At 39.1% G+C, this 19,009-nt stretch overlaps 3 protein-coding genes across 6 annotated transcripts in view; 2 read left to right on the top strand and 1 right to left on the bottom strand.

Annotated features, from left to right (window-relative positions):
• LOC116062619 (E3 ubiquitin-protein ligase RNF182) overlaps positions 1 to 6,609 on the top strand; it is an 11,956-nt gene extending 5,347 nt beyond the window's left edge. For all 3 annotated transcript variants that reach the window (XM_031317324.2, XM_031317323.2, XM_031317322.2), the window contains 4 exons: positions 681 to 748; positions 3,496 to 3,598; positions 3,683 to 3,867; positions 5,712 to 6,609. In XM_031317324.2, coding sequence (XP_031173184.1) covers positions 681 to 748; positions 3,496 to 3,598; positions 3,683 to 3,867; positions 5,712 to 5,906 — 551 coding nt within the window. In that variant the 3' untranslated portion in view covers positions 5,907 to 6,609. The remainder of the gene's footprint in view (positions 1 to 680; positions 749 to 3,495; positions 3,599 to 3,682; positions 3,868 to 5,711) is intronic.
• LOC118495300 (nuclear factor 7, brain-like) overlaps positions 1 to 19,009 on the top strand; it is a 1,057,410-nt gene that overhangs the window by 939,099 nt on the left and 99,302 nt on the right. The window lies entirely within an intron of this gene.
• Positions 16,265 to 18,887, bottom strand: LOC116062612 (nuclear factor 7, ovary-like). Of its 2 annotated transcripts, none has more exons than XM_036002413.1 (3): positions 18,592 to 18,887; positions 17,869 to 18,177; positions 16,265 to 17,784 (listed from the first exon to the last, which is right to left on the bottom strand). In XM_036002413.1, exon 3 carries the CDS (start codon positions 17,765 to 17,767, stop codon positions 16,376 to 16,378), a length of 1,392 nt encoding a protein of 463 aa, XP_035858306.1. In that variant the 5' UTR covers positions 17,768 to 17,784; positions 17,869 to 18,177; positions 18,592 to 18,887; the 3' UTR covers positions 16,265 to 16,375. The 2 variants fall into 2 exon arrangements, with proteins under 2 accessions (XP_035858306.1, XP_031173167.2); XM_031317307.2 differs by having other exon boundaries at positions 17,869 to 18,101; positions 18,592 to 18,886.

The raw sequence follows: 19,009 nt of genomic DNA, 5'->3' as shown, positions 1-19,009 counted from the left end.
CATGGTAAAACACACTTCATTCAAAGTGGACAGAAACTAAATCAAACTACCAAAAGCCGTCTTGGTTCATCTTTCCACTGTTCCAACAATCACCACTCTGGTTTGGTTGAAATAAACCCTTAATTCACCCATTTACATGTGGAGATATGCTGGCTCTATACACGCTAAAAGTCCTGATTATTTACATGGAGTCTGGTGGAAATATGTTGGCTCTATACACGCTAAAAGTCCTGATTATTTACATAGAGTCTGGTGGAAATATGTTGGCTCTATACACGCTAAAAGTACTGATTATTTACATGGAGTCTGGTGGAAATATGCTGGCTCTATACACGCTAAAAGTCCTGATTATTTACATGGAGTCTGGTGGGAATATGTTGGCTCTATACACGCTAAAAGTACTGATTATTTACATGGAGTCTGGTGGAAATATGCTGGCTCTATACATGCTAAAAGTCCTGATTATTTACATGGAGTCTGGTGGAAATATGCTGGCTCTATACACGCTAAAAGTAGTGATTATTTACATGGAGTCTGGTGGGTTTGAGAGAAAACTCCAGAGACGTTACTTGAACTTGTAATTAAGGACTCCAACACAATTCAGCTAATGAGATCGCTGATCACATGATTCTGAAATCATCCAGAGTGCCATGTGACTCTTGCAATCTTGCGGTTTTCAGGAGAGTCCTCGCCATGCATCATCAGCTGTCCATTCTGTCGCCATGAGACCCGCGTCCCAGACGACGAGGTGAGAAGTAAATGTTTTTGGTTCACTTCCTGTATCAGTATCGTTCTCTCCTAAAGTGATATGTTCAGTTTGGTTTGTTAACGCATATTCTACTGATTTTTTACGCGCTTTTTTTGTTGCTCTTTGTGATGTTTTTGTAGCTTTTTTTCCGACATTTTGGCATTATTTCACTAACAGAGCGGAGAGACCATTGGTGCAAATTCCCCCTGTTTTCAATGACGCTTTTTGTCTCTCTCTAACCTGTCTGTCTTTTTTTTTTTTTATTATTATTATATTTTTCATTTTATTTGACATAAACAGTGTAAAGATATTTCAAACACACATCTCATCATTCATATTCCAGATCCTTCACACTAGGAAACAGATAAGAAATGCCATAATCATAAACAAAATAAATAAAACAAACTAAATAAAGACACAAAACTACAAATCAAACAACATAATAAATGCACTCAGATAACACTTTTGCTGTAATCCCTGACATTAATGTAAACATTTATAAAATCAAAATCTCTATGAGACTGCCATATCTTCAAAAAGTCTGAGGTTCTGTCTTTACTATTATAATAAATTCTGTCCAAAGCAAAGTACAAATCTTAAAATCAAGTTCGTAAAGTCATTTTCTTTGCATTCATTTGATTCCCAATCAAGATCCACTGGTAAGAATGGCTTTCCATTGTTAACATGTACTTAAAAACAGTTCTGAAATGCAAAATAATAGAATTTTAATCAGTTGATAAAACTTTAACTATAGAAACTTAATAGAAATTCAACGATTAATCACGATTAAGAAAATGTAATCGTTTGACAGCCCTAGTTTAGACCAATTCCAATTGAACTGATTCTTAAGTAAAGTACAATCAAAATTGGAAATTGGCATTATCTCAGTTTTATCCCAGTTAACTTTGTAGCCTGATAACTTTCCAAAGTTTTCAAACAATGATAACAAAAATGGAATTGAATTCACTGGGTCATGAATATACAACAAAATATCATCTGCATACAAAGATATGAGGTGCTCCTCCATTCCAATTTCCACACCCTTAATATGATCATGAGCTCTAATTGATGCAGCTAAAGGTTCGATAACAATAGCGAACAATGCAGGTGACAGTGGACAACCCTGTCTCGTGCCTCTTGAAAGTACAAAGGGTTTAGAGTAGTTGGCATTAGTTTTAACCACCTCCATCGGGGCACTGTAAAGAATATGTATCCAATGACAGAACTTAAGACCAAAATTAAATCTTCTGAGAACAGACTTAAGGTAATCCCATTCAACCCTGTCGAATGCTTTCTCCGCATCGACAGAGAGTATTACATTTGGAGAATTAATATCGTTAGTATGATAAAGAATATCAAAGTACCTGTGTAAATTATCAATAGAAGTACGACCAGGAACAAAACCTGTTTGGTCTAAGTGAATAAGACTAGGTCAAACTTTTTCAAGGCGCAGTGCTAGGAATTTGGCAATAATTTTGTAATCAACATTTAGAATTGAGATTGGCCTATATGAAGAACATTGAAGAGGATCCTTACCCTTTTTTGGAGTACGATTATGGAGGCCAGGTATAAGGACTGCGGAAAGTGACCTTTACTAAAGCAAGCATCAATCATAGCAAGAAACAGGGGCAATAAATAACTTGAAAAATGTCTATAAAACTCAACTGGCAGTCCATCCAAACCCAGAGCTTTACCACTTTTAAGTGTGGCCATGGCAGTCTGCAGCTCCTCTAAAGACACATCTCCATCTAATAATAATCTATCTTCTTGTGTTAAGGTAGGTAATAAAGTGTTCTCCAAAAAAGATCTGCATCTGCCCAGGTCACACTGTGAAGTAGCTGTATATAGTTCACTATAGTATGATTTAAAAACATCATTGATCTGAAGAGGGTCCATGGTAGTGCCGCCATCTTGTTTTTTGATTTTAAGAATTGTTCTTCCAACTCTTCCTGTTCCGGCAGCATGACGTGAACACGTCTCGGTCGCTCCGTCCTCTGATCAAGACTACACAATGTCCTGAATTGCAAGTTTTGAAACATTTTGCAATTTAAACGCTTAATGTCAGGGAAAGACCACAATTTGCGGAGCAATTCTGCCATGCACTCAGTCAAGGATCACATAGAGCTCACCGGGATTATAAGAGATGTTATTCGAGAGGAGATTGGTTTGGCATTTGATTTAAAATTGCAGCCGATAAAGCAATCACTAGACTCTTTACAAGAAGTTATATAGGACACATCCTCCAAACTGCGGGAGGTAGAGGAAGCAGTTACAGATAATGACCATCGGCTGACTGAAATGGAGACGAAATATGCCAATCTACACGTAGAAAACATCTCATTGAGAGAAAAGATCCAACAAATCGAAGACCACAGCCGTAAATTTAACGCTAGCATCATCGGGTTCCCTAGCGGCGCAGAAGGAGGACAACCGACTGCCTTCATGAACAACTTTCTGAGGGAAATGTTTGGTGTGGACAAACTTGGGCCGCAGCCATGTGTGAATATTGCGCACTGCACCGGTCCTCAATCCCAGGCGCGCACAATGATTGCCCGGTTGTTTAGCTGGGAAACTAAAATATCATTATGAAACTTGCCGGGGGAAGCAATCTGAAGTTTCAGGAGAAGAAAACACATATCTTCCCCGATCTTTCCCCTGACCTGTTAAATGGCAGGCAAACTATTAGCTAGGCAGATCAACCTGTCTGTCTCTAACCCGTCTGTCTCTAACCTGTCTGTCTCTACCAGGTGTGGTTGATGGAGGACGACCGCTACATGCTGGCTGTCCTGTCCCATCAGGATCAATTCAAGAGAGGAGAAGAGATGCTGCTGAGTCCCCCCAGTCTCCCTGGTAAACACCCTCTCACTTCTCATTGGTTAATAATCTCTCTGTCACACTGTCTCCTCATTGGTTAATAATCTCTCTCTCTGTCAGGCGGCAGCGTGGATTCAGACTTTATGCTGATCTCCGTCATGGCGCTCACCGAGGACTCTCCGAGCATGCTCAGTCTGTTTCGGCCGACCGGCCGCGACTTGCTGCCCGCCAACCTGCCGGTGAACAAGTTTGGCGCCTGGAAGTCCTGCAGCGTCCCCCGCTGCCTGCTGGGGGCGCTCTGCCTGGTCAGTACTCCACTAAACCTCTCAGGAACAGTTCTGTAGAGGAAGAAAAGTTCTCTCTGTTAACCCCAAGACAATTAGAGAAATGGACCAACAGATCCCGTTGCTCTGGACGGAGACCAGCAGTGATGGGAACAACGGCGTTACTTTTTTCAAGTGATTACTCTTCCCATCTTAATAACGCCGTTACTGTTACTGCCAAAAAAATGCGCCGCATTACTATATTTGAAGCTGTTTTTTTCATCAGAGCAACTCTCTGAGTCTGAGCCGAGAGGCTGTTGTTCCTTGGTTAGTGGGCAGTGCACGACGCAAGCGTATACATGCTGACGATTGGCTGAGGTTGAGTCAAATGTCATGGTAAGCCAATCAGAGGTAGAGTTGGGCGGGTGTTCAAAAGCACGCATAGTCAGACACACAAGAACAACACAAGAGTCAGTCAACGAGAGAGAGAGACAGGTATGGCGAGCCCAAATAATCCCAAAGTAGCCTTCTCTAAATGGAAGTATAGCCATTACTTTTCCCTCCAAGAAATTAAAGGAATGAATGTAATGGTGAAATGCACATTATGCCCTGGGCAAAAGTGCCTATATCCACGTCGGTGTCAAGTCATTCAAACTTACTCAAACATCTTTCAACGTTTTATTTGCACTACAAAGAGAGTATATATTTGTTATTTATTTTTGGTATAGTGCTTAACAAGCATAATTTAATTTAGCCCAGTTGTGGCCTGTTGAGGTGTTGTGTTATTGGTATATATAAACATAATATCTACATACATGGCATCTGATTGGAGGCTAGTCTCACTTTGTCCCACAGCAACATTAAAATAGTTTAGATACGTGTACATTGTTTCTGTTAATAATGTATTGTATTAAGTGTCCATTTCATTATAATATTCAGATTTATCATAAATAATTGAACATGCACATGTATTTTAAGTTCCATTAAAGAGGGGTAGGTGGAGGTGGGGTCACATTTGAGCATTTAAAAATTTACTTGAAAGTAACAGTTACTACAGTACAATAGTTACTTTCTGAAGTAACTAGTTACTTTCATAATTTGTAACTGAGTAACTAATTTAGTTACTTTTTGGAAGAAGTATCTGTAACTAATTACATTTTAAAAGTAACTTGCCCAACACTGGAGACCAGTGAAGTCTCTTTCCCGGTGATGGCTGAGCGTTACTGAGCAGCCTCCAACTGAGCTTGAAGACGTAGATGTGACGTGAGCAACCTGTCTGAAAGTTGGAAGTCTTCTGGTAGCTGTGCCAAGAGAAATCTCAATCATTCCCAATCTAGCAGAGACGGAGAGCGTAGGTATATGTAAGGAGATAACATAGACACAGGCTAATTATTGATCACTAAAATGATAGTTAACATTAGTAATTAAACTTAAACAGCTAATGGAAGTCCAAACTGCCTGAGAGCTTCTCCTGTACTATACGGTAATTCCTCTACTATGAGACAGTAAGTCTCGTGGTTATGACCCAATCGTTAGCCTATTTTTATAAAAACGTCTGCTACGGAGCCATAACGTGAGCTACAAGGTAATGGAGCCTTTTATACATTGTCGTGTTTCTTTAGAAATAAACAATGGACAAATAGAGTCTTTAAACTCTTCAGTTGTAAAGTTATTCTCTGTCAAAGTGACGTCAAAATGAATGGCAGTCAATGGGATGCTAACGGGGGGTGATGGCTTGGTAGCATCAACATGGCGCCATAGGAGCTACGTGTTGTGGAGGCAGGCTTAACCCCTTGGTTAACTGTAATCTGTGTGTGTGTGTGTGTGTGTGTGTGTGTGTGTGTGTGTGTGTGTGTGTGTGTGTGTGTGTGTGTGTGTGTGTGTAGGTGTACTTTAGTTCTCTTCCTCTGGGGATCTACCTGCTGATGATTGGTCGGTTGTGTCTCGGCATTGCCATGGTGAGCCTGGTTCCCTCCACGCTGCTTCTGCTCGTCCTCTACGGCTTCTGTCAGTGCGTGTGCACGGAGCTGTGCACGGCGCTGAGGGAAAAACTTGCCTCGTGCACGCACTTGCTGCCATGACGATGACAACAACAACACAAACACAATCAGTTTTCAGGATGAAACGCTGCAGAGTTTAGCGGACTGATATTATGAAGATATTTAACTTTTATTCTCAAAATATTCCGATTTTTTTTAAATGTTGATGTTAATGGTTGTCTTGTGTTTTGGGGAGGAGATGTGTTAACATTCTGAGTTTTTCTTTTTAAGAGTTTTTTTTGGGCATTTCCACATTTAATGGACAGGAGAGCTAGGTGAGAGGGGGGAGGGGGGGAGACATGCAGGAATTCTCATAGGTCAGATTCTAACCCTGGACCTCTGTGTCGAGGCATAACCCTCTATGTAAATGTGCGCCTGCTCTACCCACTGAACCATTCTGAGATTTACTTAAATTAGTTTAAAGTCTGCAGGAAATTCTGCTTCTGCAGACTGCGTGTGGCGCTGATGCTAACCAATTAGATCATCATCAAGACTTCTGGATGTTCATGAGAAGGAAAGCCAAGCTAAGAGACATGGAATAACATTTCACAGATGATAAATGTCTTTTACAATATTTGACTGTTACCAACGTGTTGAAGAGGAAACGTTAACCCTTCATGTTCCTGTCCTGATGCTAAGCTAACGCTATCCTGTGTCAGCTGAACTATATGTTGTTTCAGTAGTTAGTAATATCTCAGTAAAATGCTGTTATATGTCTGTTATTAAACTGTTCCTCAAGTTACCCCCGAGTGTGTGTCTCTGTGTGTGTGTGTGTCTGTCTGTCTGTCTGTGTGTGTGTGTGTGTGTGTGTGTGTGTGTCTCTCTGTGTGTGTGTGTGTGTGTGTGTGTGTGTGTGTGTGTGTGTGTGTCTCTCTGTGTGTGTGTGTGTGTGTGTGTGTGTGTGTGTGTGTTTGCCGTTATTTTCCGCCACATCCTCGGGCCGGGCCGGACCCTTGATCAAGCAATTTTTTTTTTTTTTTATCGATTACCTTATTATCCTATTTGGGTGGGGAGAAAGCTATGCCATAATCAGAAATATTATAAATATATATATAGGCTATATAAAAGTAACAAATGTGTACAAAAGTTAGGCTGCAGTTACAAAATGCAGCACTTCATGCGCGGAGTCTCCTCCTCTCGCACGCATCACACCGGGAGCTTGAAGATGTAAAGAAAAAAAGAAAACAGGAGAATTAACTTTGAGCAAGTGTGGAGGAAAGTCGGAGGTATGGAAGCAGTTTAAACAAGTCGTGGGCAGTGACAACAATATGTTGTTCATTGTTTCTTTTTTTTTTTTACGTTTCTTCATTCAGATCCACTTGTGATCCGTTCCATTCTAAACAAACAGCGCAGTTTACAGCTTCGTCCTTGTTGTATTATTCTAAACAGATTTCTGCAGTTCAAACAACTCTGAATTGTAGTTGAGAACGTCAGTTATAACGGCCCACGTATTAAAAAATTGTCGGGTTTAAATCGGGCTCGGGCTCATAATTACAGTTAATGTGTCGGGCCGGGCCGGGCTTGGACGCAACGTGCTCGGGCTCGGGTAGGGTCGGGCTTGATTTTTTGGGCCGATCTAAGCTCTACAACTTCATTCCAACTTATATTACTATACTATAGTTTTACTCTCCTTTTTGCAATTCATGGTCAATAAACATGTATTCTTACATTAAAAAAAAGCAGAAAATATGAATTATTTGAAGTTATAGTTAAGATCAAAGGAATGTTTGTTGATGGATTGTCACAGATTTTGATTACAAGACCATAAATGCTGTAAAATTGAATAAAACACCCAGAATGAACGTAGGGATCCTTAGTCAGTATTTATGGTTTTATGGAACCATCCATGTTGTTTTGGGCTATATTTCTAATAAATAAAGTTTGCAACATTAGGACAACAGGAAGGTTAACGTGATGGGGTGGAAAAGAGCAGCAGCAGCGGGGGGGGGTTCCTGTGTCTGAGAATAACCTCCTGACACAGTCTACCTGCACAGGTGAATCCCTGACAGAGCAGAGCCCAGTCTCCAGAGACCAGCTCAGCTGTTAATTAAAAACACCTAGCATCCCCGAGAGCTGAAGAAGAACAAGAGTATTTATAGAAACCTGCCTGACAGAAGAAGAAGTGATCGGCAGCAGGTAGGATGACTTTCTCTGGTTTTAAACATGTAAATTATATCATTTATTTCATCCAGATCATTTGTGATATAGCCTAAACTGGAGGTGTTTCATTGCTTCTAGTCCGACAACACAGATCAAACCAAGCCAATTCAAATAATGTTTAAATTTACATATGAGTTTATTTAATATTGTTACATCTCCTTTGATGTTACCGGGGCCAATAATACGATAATCTCTTGGTGGAGGCCATCGCTGAGCCTGGCAACATACTCTGGAAGACTTCTGACTAGGGATGTCACGATACCAAAAATCTAGTATTTGGTACCGATACCAACGAAAGTACACAATACTGGATACTAAAGTAGATACCACGGTGTGTGTAAACATTGGGGGGGAGCAGCATCAAGTCACTCTTCTTTCAGTGTTTTCTTTTAGTTTCAACTTTCTGTTATGGTGTGGATTGGAGGGGGCAAGGAGAGCGTGATCTTCTGGACCCCCCCAGCCCGTTGCTTTGTAGCCTGGCATCACCACACAGCCAGCGTACGGTACCGTCTTCCACACAGCCAGCGTACGGTACCGGAACTCCCAGACAGCAAGCATGTTTAGTTACGTCTGTTTCTCTCTGCCCCAAAGAACCATCTGGTTAAAGTTACGTGATAGACAACAGCAGAGAGAAATAGACTCACGTGTGGTTTGGGAGTTCCAGATGAAGTGGTGAAAGCTGCCGCCGTAGATGTACGGTAAAGCCAGAAGCTGAATGCGGTCAAGCCGTACAGGGAGATGAGGGGCTATTGCTGTTTTTCCGTGCTGGTCAGTGTTCTTCTTCAGCATTTAGCGGCAGTCTAGAACATTTTTAACGTTAGGCGTATATACTGCCCCCGTCAGGATTGCATCCCCCGGTACCTACGGTACTGTGGAAAAATGAGTACCGACACGTTTTCAGAATTTTGGTACCGAGTTGGTACCCAAGTACCGGTTCTCATGACCTCCCTACTTCTGACTCTTTCCTCTGGCAGGACCAGATGCTCCTTAAGCACCTTTAAACCATTGGTTCTCAAATGGGGGGTACTCTGGAGGACTGCAGGGGGTAGGTGTCCCCCTAGGGGTACTCTGGAGGACTGCAGGGGGTACGTGTCCCCCTAGGGGTACTCTGGAGGACTGCAGGGGGTACGTGTCTCCCTAGGGGTACTCTGGAGGACTGCAGGGGGTACGTGTCTCCCTAGGGGTACTCTGGAGGACTGCAGGGGGTACGTGTCCCCCTAGGGGTACTGTGGAGGACTGCAGGGCGTCCGTGAGATTTCTTTTTTTCATTTACAAGGCTGTTGGACCAATTCTTACCTTCCTTCCTTCTACGTCTTTTTTTACAAGTTTGTTGCTTGTGTCAATGTTTTTTTCCCCGTTTTTTAAAGTTTGTTACTCCTTTGAATGTTTTGTCACGCTTCAACCTAGTGTTGCCTTCCTTCCTTCTTTCTATCGCCTTTTTCCAAGTTTTCTCTTTTTTAAAGTTTGTTGCCTTTTCTTATCAGCATTTAAATGTTTTTCAGTTACAAGGCTGTTGCTTAGTAAATCTGTTGCTGACATTGCTGTATTGTTTCTCTTTATGTGGACTTTTTTTCTACCAAAAATGATTGGCACTGGTCAGGGGGTACTTGGGTTAAAAAATACAATTCAAAGGGGAGCATTATTGAAAACAGTTTGAGAACCGCTGGGTTAAAGGACCCTTCACCTCGTGTCCCAACAAGTTCAGCAGGACCGAAACCTAGAGACTCCTGTACAACTTCACATTAAACAAAGGGAACACTGTCATCCCAAATACTTCTGGGAGTTATTACAGTTCTTGGTAAAATGGGTTTCATAGTCTGAAGAAATCTCTCTAGCGCCCCCTGGCTTTCACGGTGGTCAGGACTAGAGGTCACATGGTTCATGTTTTAGGTGCCTTGATCTGAAAACACCACATCTGTGCTCCTCACTCTTAGATTTTGGAGTCGCTCACACAAAGTTTGAGAAATGCTGTTCTGAATTGGCGGGGAACCAGTGAACTACCCTGGAAATCCAGAGTTCTGGCGAGAGCACAGATGTAATTTGCTCAGTGAGTCCCTCTGGCATTCAGTAATGATGTTCATTAACTATGCCCTTGTAGCGCCAATCACATCGCTGTATCTGATATAGGCGGGCCAGAGGCGAGCTAAACAGATGACGACAGCGGCGCGACGTCCAAGTCATTAGTAAACATTGCAAGATGGCTACGGATGAACACCAGTTGTTTGAAACGGCTTTGGCCACTACAATGAACAAGTTAGACTTGGCTTTTTATCTAAAAGAGGAACAGAAGACGGCGCTCCAATCATTCCTTTGCAAGAAGGACGTTTTTGCTGTTTTGCCGACCGGATACGGCAAGAGTTTAATTTACAAGTTAGCTCTGCTGGTAGCTAAGGGACTGTTTGTTATTTAATTAAGGGGCCACCGGAGGAGTTTTGTCAAATACTAAGTTACTCCTCTAGTAAACTAGTATTCACATGAAATAAAACGATAAAACATTGAGACCATTCAGCAAAGGACGCTGGGATATAACAATTCAACACTGGTTGCTATGGACTTGTCACTAGGCTTCGTCATTGTATATTTTAGCACATAGGTAAAGCTGCCAAAGCTGAACATTATATTCCAAAACACATGTTTATTTTTAAAGCAGATTTTAAGTTACATTGTAACAATTTAACAATTCGCCCTTGTGAAATCCAATCGCGGCACGGCTGTTTTGGAACGCAATAGACAGACGCTTAAATTCAACTAAAATGTAAAACAGTGAACAATCAGTGTTGGACCTCCAGTCTGTTGAGATGCCTCTCCAAACTCACCATAAAACGTTAAGACACGTTAAGAAAAAAGATCCGCATTTTGCCGTAATCCAGTGACACGAAAAAAAGTAATCCACAGCGATCAGTAGATCCACAAAAAGGGTCACGGTGTATCCAGCAAGGCCGATACGAGCGTCACATACGAGGCCTCTCCACTTCACCGTTTAAACAAAGTGGAATAAACGTATAAAAGTCCAAATCTACACCAAACCCGCAATCAATTAGTAAGCTCATCACATGTATATACATGGCATTTAGGAAACCTTTATTGCAAGGTTGACACGGTAAGATGTCCAGACTAGTACAACAGTAACTTTAGTTTTTTGCGTCCTGCTGCTCCCATCGTCAGCCAGGTAATATTTTTTTTTACCAAAGCAGTATATGAAATCAGATGTATTACCTATCACCATTTAGTTGTTTTGTGTTATTTAAGATATTTATTTAATATCTGGTCATGCCAGATCTAATTATTCCACTCATTTTTTAAACAATGCAATTACCCGTTTGAGCCACCAGGGGGCAGTGCTCCTCCTGCCCCCCCCCCCCAGCAAACTCCACGTATGCGGTCAGAACCATCTGCTAGGGGGCCGAGACTGAGAGCTACATGGATAAATATGCACCAAACAAGCCACTTTGAAATTTTGCTCTTTTCATGAATAAAAAAGTTGGGTGACCCACCCACCCAGACTAAAAAATGTTGGATGACCCTCCCCTCAGCATAAAATAAAAAGACATGACCCTCCCCTATTTTCCTCCGGTGGTCCATTCCATAAATACCGAACGGTCCCTAAGAGTTTAATCTACCAGTTAGCTCCGCTGGTAGCTAAGAGTTTAATTTACCAGTTAGCTCCGCTGGTAGCTAAGCGTCACCCCGTGTATTGTTGTGATTGGTCGTAGTGTTATCCAATTGCGTGCAGTGAGATTTTCCAATGCATGCTTGGTGCCACCCCTCGAGTTGGGCCATTTTCATTACTCAATGCCAGACCCTTAATCTTTCTGATTTGGGTCTGGATTTACAGGCTACCAGTGGACCGCTCTTTGAAGAAAAGGCTGATGGTTTGGAGGGGGGGGTGTATTATTTTAACAATTTATTGTTGCATACATCATAACATTTTATATTGTGGAGAGCTGCGTGGAAAGATTGACTCAGGAGACAGAGGTAAGGGATAGTCATCTGTTTATTTGACATTAAACACTCACTACCAATCAGTTACGCCGCCTTCACACTGGCACTTGAACCACCGTTGAAAGCTTCGGAAGCGAGTAGAAAGAAAATGGCGGACTCATTCTGTCAGTGGTATAATGTCAATAGTTAAATGTGATATAGGGTATAATGTCAATAGTTAAATGTGATATAGTGTATAATGTCAATAGTTAAATGTGATATAGGGTATAATGTCAATAGTTAAATGTGATATAGGGTATAATGTCAATAGTTAAATGTGATATAGGGTATAATGTCAATAGTTAAATGTGATATAGGGTATAATGTCAATAGTTAAATGTAATATAGGGTATAATGTCAATAGTTAAATGTGATAGAGTGGTATAATGTCAATAGTTAAATGTGATATAGGGTATAATGTCAATAGTTAAATGTGATATTGGGTATAATGTCAATAGTTAAATGTGATATAGGGTATAATGTCAATAGTTAAATGTGATATAGGGTATAATGTCAATAGTTAAATGTGATATAGGGTATAATGTCAATAGTTAAATGTGATATAGGGTATAATGTCAATAGTTAAATGTGATATAGGGTATAATGTCAATAGTTAAATGTGATATAGGGTATAATGTCAATAGTTAAATGTGATATAGGGTATAATGTCAATAGTTAAATGTGATATAGGGTATAATGTCAATAGTTAAATGTGATATAGGGTATAATGTCAATAGTTAAATGTGATATAGTGTATAATGTCAATAGTTAAATGTGATATAGGGTATAATGTCAATAGTTAAATGTGATATAGGGTATAATGTCAATAGTTAAATGTGATATAGTGTATAATGTCAATAGTTAAATGTGATATAGGGTATAATGTCAATAGTTAAATGTGATAGAGTGGTATAATGTCAATAGTTAAATGTGATATAGGGTATAATGTCAATAGTTAAATGTGATATAGGGTATAATGTCAATAGTTAAATGTGATATAGGGTATAATGTCAATAGTTAAATGTGATATAGGGTATAATGTCAATAGTTAAATGTGATAGAGTGGTATAATGTCAATAGTTAAATGTGATATAGGGTATAATGTCAATAGTTAAATGTGATATTGGGTATAATGTCAATAGTTAAATGTGATATAGGGTATAATGTCAATAGTTAAATGTGATATAGGGTATAATGTCAATAGTTAAATGTGATAGAGTGGTATAATGTCAATAGTTAAATGTGATATAGGGTATAATGTCAATAGTTAAATGTGATATTGGGTATAATGTCAATAGTTAAATGTGATATAGGGTATAATGTCAATAGTTAAATGTGATATAGGGTATAATGTCAATAGTTAAATGTGATATTGGGTATAATGTCAATAGTTAAATGTGATATAGGGTATAATGTCAATAGTTAAATGTGATATAGGGTATAATGTCAATAGTTAAATGTGATATAGTGTATAATGTCAATAGTTAAATGTGATATAGGGTATAATGTCAATAGTTAAATGTGATATAGGGTATAATGTCAATAGTTAAATGTGATATAGGGTATAATGTCAATAGTTAAATGTGATATAGGGTATAATGTCAATAGTTAAATGTAATATAGGGTATAATGTCAATAGTTAAATGTGATAGAGTGGTATAATGTCAATAGTTAAATGTGATATAGGGTATAATGTCAATAGTTAAATGTGATATTGGGTATAATGTCAATAGTTAAATGTGATATAGGGTATAATGTCAATAGTTAAATGTGATATAGGGTATAATGTCAATAGTTAAATGTGATATAGGGTATAATGTCAATAGTTAAATGTGATATAGGGTATAATGTCAATAGTTAAATGTGATATTGGGTATAATGTCAATAGTTAAATGTGATATAGGGTATAATGTCAATAGTTAAATGTGATATAGGGTATAATGTCAATAGTTAAATGTGATATAGTGTATAATGTCAATAGTTAAATGTGATATAGGGTATAATGTCAATAGTTAAATGTGATATAGGGTATAATGTCAATAGTTAAATGTGATATAGGGTATAATGTCAATAGTTAAATGTGATATAGGGTATAATGTCAATAGTTAAATGTAATATAGGGTATAATGTCAATAGTTAAATGTGATAGAGTGGTATAATGTCAATAGTTAAATGTGATATAGGGTATAATGTCAATAGTTAAATGTGATATTGGGTATAATGTCAATAGTTAAATGTGATATAGGGTATAATGTCAATAGTTAAATGTGATATAGGGTATAATGTCAATAGTTAAATGTGATATAGGGTATAATGTCAATAGTTAAATGTGATATAGGGTATAATGTCAATAGTTAAATGTGATATAGGGTATAATGTCAATAGTTAAATGTGATAGAGTGGTATAATGTCAATAGTTAAATGTGATATAGGGTATAATGTCAATAGTTAAATGTGATATAGGGTATAATGTCAATAGTTAAATGTGATAGAGTGGTATAATGTCAATAGTTAAATGTGATATAGGGTATAATGTCAATAGTTAAATGTGATATTGGGTATAATGTCAATAGTTAAATGTGATATAGGGTATAATGTCAATAGTTAAATGTGATATAGGGTATAATGTCAATAGTTAAATGTGATAGAGTGGTATAATGTCAATAGTTAAATGTGATATAGGGTATAATGTCAATAGTTAAATGTGATATTGGGTATAATGTCAATAGTTAAATGTGATATAGGGTATAATGTCAATAGTTAAATGTGATATAGGGTATAATGTCAATAGTTAAATGTGATATTGGGTATAATGTCAATAGTTAAATGTGATATAGGGTATAATGTCAATAGTTAAATGTGATATAGGGTATAATGTCAATAGTTAAATGTGATATAGGGTATAATGTCAATAGTTAAATGTGATATAGGGTATAATGTCAATAGTTAAATGTGATAGAGTGGTATAATGTCAATAGTTAAATGTGATATAGGGTATAATGTCAATAGTTAAATGTGATATAGGGTATAATGTCAATAGTTAAATGTGATATAGGGTATAATGTCAATAGTTAAATGTGATATAGGGTATAATGTCAATAGTTAAATGTGATAGAGTGGTATAATGTCAATAGTTAAATGTGATATAGGGTATAATGTCAATAGTTAAATGTGATATTGGGTATAATGTCAATAGTTAAATGTGATATAGGGTATAATGTCAATAGTTAAATGTGATAGAGTGGTATAATGTCAATAGTTAAATGTGATATAGGGTATAATGTCAATAGTTAAATGTGATATAGGGTATAATGTCAATAGTTAAATGTGATATAGGGTATAATGTCAATAGTTAAATGTGATAGAGTGGTATAATGTCAATAGTTAAATGTGATATAGGGTATAATGTAAATAGTTAAATGTGATATTGGGTATAATGTCAATAGTTAAATGTGATATAGGGTATAATGTCAATAGTTAAATGTGATATAGGGTATAATGTCAATAGTTAAATGTGATATAGCTGTATAATGTCAATAGTTCGATGTCTGTTGCTAACCAACTTAGCCATATGCATTGTTTCTGCACGGAAGAACTTTTCTCATACTCCAAAATGAATCGATCTTTTACCCCTTTCTATAATTACACACTAATGTTTTTTTTTAAAGTTAAGAGTTCAGATTTGTTTATCATTACCATAGCAACGCTTACTTCCGCTCGGATTGTCGGATAGGAACCGTCCGTCGTATGAGTTCAACTTTCACATCCGGATGACCAACGGACACAATTTTTTTCACACAGCACTCGTTTGCATCGGTTCCCATCCATTCGCATGCGGTCTGCGAATCTGCAGAGGAAATGAATGACTTCCGGTTGTTTCGCAACCGTATCTACTGTGCCAATGTGAAGGTGGCGTTAGTGAAAAAAAGATCATAAAAAAATTTATAGACTGTCAAAAAAAGCATCTAAGCAACGCTATAAATGGTATTTTTTCATTCTTTGGGCGCGAAAGACATAGTATACATAGATAGTATATCTGAACTGATGTAGTATGAATTATTTATTAATGATTAACAAATGATTTGTAAACCTTTAAGAAACATGTGGAAAGTTATTATAAAGTTAATGATTATAATTCCTTGTTAATGGTTAATGAATACTTTGTAAAGCACCTATAAACATTATTTAGATATTAGTCAACAAATAATCAGTAATCATTTCTTTTTGATATGATTATTATAACGTGTTACCTAAATGCCCCCTCCCACCACCAAAACCCATTTGAAGCTGCTGTCAATCACATACTCATTTCTGGTCCAAATTTACTTATTTTATCTGTTTGATCTTTTTAGATAAATCCCGAAAATAATCTATTCCTGTTGTACAGTCACACAGACCTGCACTGGTAATATCTTCACTGGGACTTTATCCATAGTTTCAAAGTATGGAAACATCCTCTCAGTGAAGGTGTGTGTGAAGCTGTGTATGTGTGTGTTATTATCAGGATCAGAGAACGACAGATTTCCTCTGTTCCAGTCCAGAGTCACTCTGATCCTCTGGAGCTGCTTCTTTACTCTGAGAACAGTGGATGGATCTGGTGCTGACAATGCTGAGTATTTACCTTTATTGAACCCTAAGCAACATAATCCAGACCCTATGTCTCCCTTCCTCTGGACAGACTCTGCTAACACACCCAGTGCCCAGCCTATACTGTCTCCAACCTCGACATCCCAGCTGTGAGTCCCTGAGTTAAAGCCCTCAGAGCCCAGGACAGAGTAGTAATTATCAATCCTCTCTGGATTATCAGGAAGCTGCTTATACTCTCCTTGTCTCACACTGGTCAGATCTTCATACAGGATGAGGTTTGGTTGAGCAGTGTTTGGGTCCAGAACCAGAGGAGTGTAGGAGACCATGTCCTTCATCTTGTTCCAGATGTTGAAGCTCAGGTTGCCCAGGTGTTTGGCCTCGTCTATCAGAGCTCCTGAGAGCAGCTGTGGATCATCCAGCAGGGGGCGCTGCTGGACTCTTTCCACTGCAGCCTTGTAGTTGATCAGGAATGAGACGTCTTCAGCTCTCAGATCCTCCTCTGTGGCTCTGATTGTGTCTGAAAGAGCTGCTATCTCTCTGCTCAGAGCCTCCATCTTCTCCTTCATCCTCTGACTCTTCTGCTCCTCTTCCTCCCAGAGTGCAGCCAACCTGACCTCCTCTTCCTCTTCTAGAAACTGGTGAAGCTTCTTAAACTGATCCTTAATCTGTGTCTCTGTGAGTCGGGCCTGGCCCTTCATGTGTTCTGCTGTTTGATTTAACTTCACTTTAACTTGTTGAAACACCTTCAACTTCTCCTTTAAGGGCTCCAGAGTTTCCTGAAGTTTCTTCTTGTGTTGTCGTGCAGCTTCATCGATGGGTCTAAATCTGTGGTTGGAGTGTTTTTCTGAATCTCTGCAGACGACACAAACTGGCTGCTGATGGTCCAGACAGAAGAGTTTGAGTTTCTCAGAGTGCAGACTGCAGAGAGCCTCTGAAGCTCTCTGATCTCTCTGCTGTAAGAAGGACTCACACAGGTTCTTCAACACCCGGTTTAACGGTGGGTCATCCTTTGAAGATCTTCTCTTACAAATTGGACAGTCTCTGATTGGTCTATCTGTCCACCAGCTCTGCAGACAGTCTTTACAGAAGCTGTGGCTACATGACAGAAGAACAGGACCTCTAAAGACTTCATGACAGACCGGACAGCAGAGATCCTTCTCTGATCTGGAAGCCATTTAGTCTCTGAGTGAAGCTGAAAACACAGCAGACAGAAAGTCTAGTCAGTCAAGGCTCCCCTCCCTCCTCTACTAACTTCACAGTTTTTAGTCCAACTCACCTTCAGCGTGTGGAGAGTCAGCAGGTTGAAGCAGCAGTGTTGTAGTTTTCCACGTTTCTCTCCTGTAGCTGAACTCACTCAGAGGAAGTTGTTAGTTTGGTCTGAAGGTGAATCTGATCCTCTGTTTTTCAGTCTGTGTCTCTTTAGTGAGGACGAAGAACAAACTGTTTCCTGGTTTGTCTCAGGTGAGGGGTGGAGCTCTGTCACGCCTCTTCTGCTAAATGTTGCTTCACCTGTAACACAGGGGTGTGTCTCATTCCTGAGTGGTGATGCTGGATATGTAGACTGATGCAACAGCAGTGGTGTAGTCTACGTGATACACATGTAAATGCAGTATACCCACTAAGAAAGATCCAGGATTTCCATATACCCCAATGACACACAACAACAAACCTTCCATTATAATTTTGATTTATTTTGAATTGTCAAGTATTTTTTTCGTCACATAGGCTAAATTAAGGTATTTTCACCATAACGTGGTTAAACGTCTTAAAAGTTATCTGAATGCAGGAAATTAAGTCTTTGATGCTCAAAACTTCCCTGGGGGAGGACACCCAGACCCCCCACTAGGATATATATATACAGTTCAGTTTACCCACTACACTACATTAAACTACACCACTGTGCAACAGATATGTTTATGTTCAAAATAAGTGTGAATGTAGTGGAGGAGTAAAAATAAAAGATATCAGACAGACAGCTCAGCCACTCCCTGAAACTTACGTTCACATTGAGTCTTTGTTCTTCAGTTTGTGGATTCAGCAGCTGGTTGAAGTGGTAGTGTCCCAGTATTCCCAGTACTCCCTCCTGTAGATGTCCTCTCTCAGTAGAAGTGTTGGTCCGTCTCTGATTGTGTGTGTGTGTGTGTGTGTGTGTGTGTGTGTGTGTGTGTGTGTGTGTGTGTGTGTGTGTGGGTGTGTGTGTGTGTGTGTGTGTGTCATCTCAGTGAGGCAGAATAACAACCTGTTTCCTTGTTCATCTCAGGTAAATCAGATGAGTCATGCGAGGGCCGGAGCATCATCATTCTAGTTTGTCAGGTTGAGTTTCATTCCACACTAATTAATCATTTCTTTAGTCCCCATCAGAAACTGTAAACTATTTCTGTCTTTGTCTTGAGTGTGTAGCACATTCACACAACTGT

This window comes from Sander lucioperca, chromosome 6 (assembly GCF_008315115.2).
Source record: "Sander lucioperca isolate FBNREF2018 chromosome 6, SLUC_FBN_1.2, whole genome shotgun sequence".
In the NCBI taxonomy this organism is placed as follows: domain Eukaryota; kingdom Metazoa; phylum Chordata; class Actinopteri; order Perciformes; family Percidae; genus Sander; species Sander lucioperca.
Note: the sequence above shows the minus strand (reverse complement) of the source record. Positions and strands in the feature narration are given on the sequence as shown.

Bases quoted from the DNA above. Each gene is read 5' to 3' on its own strand.
- LOC116062612 (XM_036002413.1), bottom strand. From the start codon at position 17,767: ATGGCTTCCAGATCAGAGAAGGATCTCTGCTGTCCGGTCTGTCATGAA.